Source organism: Dreissena polymorpha, chromosome 1, assembly GCF_020536995.1.
Source record: "Dreissena polymorpha isolate Duluth1 chromosome 1, UMN_Dpol_1.0, whole genome shotgun sequence".
Lineage (NCBI taxonomy): Eukaryota > Metazoa > Mollusca > Bivalvia > Myida > Dreissenidae > Dreissena > Dreissena polymorpha.
The window spans coordinates 73,528,285-73,534,284 of NC_068355.1; the positions used below are offsets into that span (position 1 = coordinate 73,528,285).

Consider the following 6,000-nt stretch of genomic DNA (forward strand, 5'->3'; position numbering starts at 1 on the left):
TACTCACCCCGGCGTCGGCGTTAGCGTCTGCGTGCAAATGTTAAAGTTTTCGTTCTACCTCAAATATTTTCTTTGTCCCTTGACATATTGCTTTCATATTTTGCATACTTGTTAACCAACATGACCCCAACCTATAAACAAGAGCAGACAACTCTATCAAGCATTTTGTCATAATTATGGCCCCTTTTCCACTTAGAATATGCAGCAAATGTTAAAGTTTTCGTACTAGACCATTTATTTTCATTGTCCCTTGACATATTGCTTTTATATTTTGCATACTTGTTTACCAGCATCACCCCATCCTATAAACAAGAGCAGACAACTCTATCATGCATTTTGTCATAATTATTGCCCCTTTTATACTTAGAATATGCATATTGTTGATAAATCTATGTTAAAGTTTGCGTACTACCCCAAATATTTCCTATATTCTTTGACATATTACTTTTATATGTTGCATACTTGTTTACCAACATGACCCCAACCTATAAACAAGAGCAGACCACTGTATCAAGCATTTTGACATAATTATGGCCCCTTTTACACTTAGATAATTGAACATTTTGCTTAAATTGCCATAACTTCTTTATTTATGATCACATTTTATTATTACTTTGACAAAACAACACTTACCTGAATACCACAATGGATTCCACCCAAATAATACCCCACGCCCCTACCAGAATCCCTTCATCCCCCCAACCTCACCCCCCCCCCCCCAATTTTTTTTTTTTTAAATATCATGTAATAAATTACCACACCCCACATTATACCCCCCTTTCACCCCCCCCCACCCCCCACCCCCCCCCAATTTTTTTGTTAAACATCATCTTATAAATTATCACACCCCACATTATACCCCCCTAACCCCCACCCCCACCCCCCCACCCCAATTTTTTTTTTTAAACATAATCTAATAAATTACCACACCCCACATTATACCCCCCTCTCACCCCCCCCCCCCCCCCAAAAAAAAAAATATTTTTGTTTCCGTCTAATTAATTATTGAATATGAACAATTTCCCCATGATGGCTTACGTTATACTGTCAAGCACTCGAATAGTCGAGCGCGCTGTCCTCTGACAGCTCTTGTTCTTTTATTGCTTCAAAAACCGTTTAACTCGCAACTTCATAAAGTGCAGTTCAGTGAAAACTTTCATGTTTTCTCACCAAAAGTCGTAACATCCAGAAGGTTTGGTATTTGTGATGTTACGTCGAATCGTGGTCCTCTACCAAGTTTGTTCTAAATAATTTTACTGGAGTAAATATGTGACCTACCAGGTGTTGTGAACTTAAATATTATAATAACTTCCAAAACCATTTTTAACCAGAGAGCACATAACTTTGAAATGTGGTACTGTGATAATGCTTGAATAAGCGGTATACAAACTTGTATTTCGTTATTTCAGTATGAACCTCTATAACAAGGATTTATAAAAAAATATTTTCAGGGTAGTTGCGTTGTAATGCAGTCTGAGACTTAAGTAAAAGAAGACGTCACCACGCGAGTTTCTTCATATATAATTATAGAGGAATATGACGAGTTTATTTGCATCTCAGTTCCATTTATCCGGAACTTCCTGTTTGAAATGGAATGCTGAATAATAATACTAAGCTACATAAAAAAATATTTACCCTATACTTAAATTATAGATAATATGTTGCAACGTTGATGTTTTCTAATGGCAATTTACTCAACAAATATTATTATCTTGCGTTTTCATAAAAACTCGTGAGTCTTTTACAATGTAAATCAGAGGATTTGTGCAGAAGCTATCCAAATCTTCTCCCGATTGACGTTAATGCAGCGTTTGTTGTACATCCTCTCGCAATGTCGTTGAGATCGCTGTGCATTCCTCAGCAGAAAGTCGGGGATTGGCTTTCCTTCCACCATCCACGCATAGACCGTGGAGTCTTTTGGAACGTCTTGCAACAGTATTCGCGTTATGAGTTCAGCGACGTGTTCGTCGTCAGCCAAGACGTTACGAACACCAAACGTTGTATCGGTTTTCCTATGTATACCGCCGTAACCGACAATTCGTTCTCCTTGAAACGCGACCATTACCGTGACGTCATCCAGCGAGTACCATGCCCTTAAAACGCGTGCTCTGTCGAAGTTGACATACACCTGTTTGTCGTATTCTAGCAGTTCCGGCCACATGTCTTCTTCCAGAGGTCTCATGTCAATGTCTGGCGGTATTTGTACTTCTATAGTTTCTGGTATCACAAACAAGTACAAAATCACCCTTGTAGTGCTGTAAACGAAACCCTGCTTTCTGTAGAATTCCACCATCGCTTTTGCCCCGTCCAATGCGATGTTTTTCTCTCCACATCTCGTCATCATAGCCTGCCAGATTTGTTTCCCGATGCCTTTCTTACGCAGATCTTGGCGCACAATAAAGTGTGCGACATAAACGGTATCTGCGTCGTGATGATACACGCCGCCAAAACCTGTGGCATAGAAAATGTGCAATGACCGCAATTCACGCCTAGTCAATGACTTTTAAAATACATTTGCATACATATGTGGTGTGGTGCGGAGGAGATACAGTGTACCGGTTAACTGAATACGAATTATCTATTTATTTGCAACAACAGTACATGTTCATGTACGTGTTTGTTGTAGCTGTGGGTTTTTCATAAGCGTATTTCAAATTATTCCATGACACAAATCATGCGTTATCATAGCATTGACACATCTTTAAAGCTAGTAAATACGAACATTTCATCAACGTCCAACAAAACGTTCCGCAAGAAATAACTATCCGACTGGTTTACAGACATATGTCACAAAAACATACACACTACATGTTTAATGCATCTAAACATAGATTCGACATACATGTATATAAAACATGTACCCTCTACCGTTAAACGTAATTTTACGTACCATTTTTGTAACAATCTTCAATTCTTAACATGGACTATTTTTTGTACAAATATTAAAACATTGTCTGCAAAACATTCTCTAGTGATGTGCTTAACATCTGCTATATTTACTGGTAGTACAATCAAGGTCACAGTACGTGGCGTAATGGATATGGCGATCGTGAGGTCACGGGTTTGATCTCAATTGTGGGAGCGTTCTTTAGATCTCCCCCAAGGACAACAATTACTGGTTCTACACAGGAAACGGACTCGAGAGCGTTTCAATAAGAGACCAGCTTTCGGTGCAATCGAGCTTAAATAACTGGTTTAAACTAATTCAGTTCACGTACCTAATATTTCGCCGACTGAGTCCACTGCCACCAGCAGGTTATTTGGATCGATGGCCATGTAGGCATTGTAGTCGTACCTCGACACGTCCCCGCTCTGCCTGGTCCACATTTCCAGCATGACCCGCTCCTCCCCGGGACGATGGGCCCGAATACTGATATCACCGGGTCGGAAACACTCGACGTTGTTGCCTGACATTCGGATTTCCTCTGGATTATTGTGCTGTAAATATGAATCTACCGCTAATTGCGCAAACATGTATGTTCATATGAAACCAAGCGAATTGGTTTTCGTGCATTCACTTATTACACGGATTTAATGTTTAATTTGATTAATGTGGTTGGTAAATGTTTGAAAATAAAGTACTAAAATCAGGCAATGTGTATTTAAGAGTATAGCAGAATTCATCTGACCCAAATGAACTACACTTGAACACAATGTTATCTTTAGTTTCACGGATAAAGATAGCATGTGTCCCGTTTTACTAAAACGTCGTACTGAATTGATATCGTGGATCTATATGTGCTTAATGCGAATGGTGTAAACTAAAGCAGATAGTCCTATGTTCTACATTCAATTAAAACTGACCTTTTTAAACGAATGTTATTACTATAAGTCATTACCGTAGAGCCATAACAAGTTTTTGTTATATCATGACAAGACATCGAACGGCTAAGCTCTGAACTATTGCTTTACCTACATGTATACATAGTAAAAGATTAACACATAGACCACTCGGCCATCCGTGCTCAAACAATGAGTGATGTATTTAACACTTAATAAAAGCAATCCTCTTATTGTCATAAAATATAACGACAACAACAGAACTCTCCAAATTATTCAATCGTTTCGCGTTGCAACGCGTTATAATTGTCAGGATTTTAAATCGCCATAAATTGCATATAATGGATAATTTAGAGCATGTTAAATGTTCAGTATTGCAGTTTCCTCACAAATATCATAACTGCAACGAAAATCTGCAAATTTGAAACATTTTTTAAATTTAGTTTTTTTACCAATTCGTGAAAAGGTCCCTTTAAAGTTTAAGCCAATCAATGAATCAGGTGATTGTTATTGTTCACAATCTGGATTTTCCGCGCATGCGCACTGCCTGATTAACAGTAATCATAATCCTCCGGAATATGGTGTACCATTTGTGTCGAAAGTCAACAAGACCTACTAGGTAAAAGAGAAATACTTCGACGTACAATATGTACGTCGAAGTACAAAAATTGTACTTCGACGTACAAATAATAAATACACTTCGAAGTATATATTTGTACGTCGAAGTACAATTTGTACTTCGACGTACATATTTGTTCTTCGACGTACAAATTTTCTAACCAGCCAATCAAAACACTCGCCTCTTGAGCCGCTTTTTTTCAGATTTACTCATAATAAATGTTTAAAATCTCTTTTTTGTAGACAAATGAAACAAAAATCAAAATTGAAAACAAAAAACAAAGAAGTTTCAAGTATTTAATGCATTGAAATAGATTATATACCAAAATGAAGAAGATTCAAGGTTACCTTTTTAAAATTAAAATTATCAAGCATATTGTGAGTATTTATTGACCATGCGGAGCGGAGTATCACGGTCCAGCGCATTACTGTGTAGGAAATTCCAAACGGTAATGCTAAGTTTACACCTGACCACGATCTCCCCGATTAGCCAGAGGCTAAAAAATCGGGGAGCTCTACGATTAAATGGTATACTCCACGTTCTGTTACGCTTCCTTATTACGAAATCAGCACGTTTTGTTGCTACGATCGAGCCCACGATTTGCATCACGTTCTGTTACGCTTTGTTGCGATCAACACGATTGGCTTCCACGCTTCACCACGTTCCGTTACGTCCTGTTAAGATCTCCCACGACAAAGCCGCTTTGTTGCGATCTCCTGCGATTTGACCTACGATTTGAGATTAGAAAATGAATCGGGGCAATCGTGGTGAAATTTAAGTTTGATTTAAAATCTGTCCCGATGCCCACGATGTCCCCGATTCAACCACGTTCCGTTACGCTCCCCCACGATCACCCCGATTCGACTCCACGTTCTGTTACTTTCTCCACGATGCTCTGGAATCGGGGACATCGTGGTAATCGTGGCCAGATGTAAACCTAGCATAACCAAACAGTAATCGAACGATTGCGGGAAAAAATATGTATAATAGCCTCCTTGGTTTGGTCGTACATATGATATATATAAGTACATTTCTCTTTTTACCTGGTAGGTCTTGTTGACTTTCGACACAAATGGTACGCCATACCGGAATCCTCCGCATTTAAACAATAGATCGTGGTTAACAGCAATGCTTACAGGTCACAATAAACTAATACAGATTCTTATGGAATTCAATGTAAAAGCCAAAACTATGACCGAAATATAAATGCATCTTTTTGTACATAGATACATCATCCATACCTAACATTGCATTCTAAGCTGAATATATTTAAGCAGAAAAAATATGTATCATGTGGTTTGAAAGAAAGTAATTGACACGAAACAACAGCGACTTCATTTTGGTCGTTGACTTGTGGAATGAAACCCGGATCAGGACATTTTTTACTTTAATATCTTTCTTTTGCCACTGCCATGCAACTTACCACACTCTTTCTTAATAATAATAGTCAAATAATTCAAAAGGTTAGGTCAGGATCATACATTGAGGTCAAAGATCACAAATTTGATGAATTATTCATAATTTAGACATGGCATGACTATGCATCAAGGGATTCTCAATAACTTTCTACAATTTTTCTCATTTATTGTGAAGTGTTTTAA

The 6,000-nt window shown here is 38.1% G+C and overlaps 1 protein-coding gene across 3 annotated transcripts; it reads right to left on the reverse strand.

The window, feature by feature from the left end:
* Positions 1 to 1,505: 1,505 nt before the first annotated feature.
* On the reverse strand, positions 1,506 to 4,315 carry LOC127835132 (uncharacterized). Of its 3 annotated transcripts, XM_052361444.1 has the most exons (3): positions 4,233 to 4,315; positions 3,219 to 3,438; positions 1,506 to 2,451 (listed from the first exon to the last, which is right to left on the reverse strand). In XM_052361444.1, the coding sequence occupies exons 2-3, from the start codon at positions 3,412 to 3,414 to the stop codon at positions 1,754 to 1,756; spliced, it is 894 nt and encodes a 297-aa protein (XP_052217404.1). In that variant the 5' UTR covers positions 3,415 to 3,438; positions 4,233 to 4,315; the 3' UTR covers positions 1,506 to 1,753. The 3 variants fall into 3 exon arrangements, with proteins under 3 accessions (XP_052217404.1, XP_052217398.1, XP_052217411.1); XM_052361438.1 differs by lacking the exon at positions 4,233 to 4,315 and having other exon boundaries at positions 3,219 to 3,678; XM_052361451.1 differs by lacking the exons at positions 3,219 to 3,438; positions 4,233 to 4,315 and adding an exon at positions 2,891 to 3,017.
* Positions 4,316 to 6,000: the final 1,685 nt, after the last annotated feature.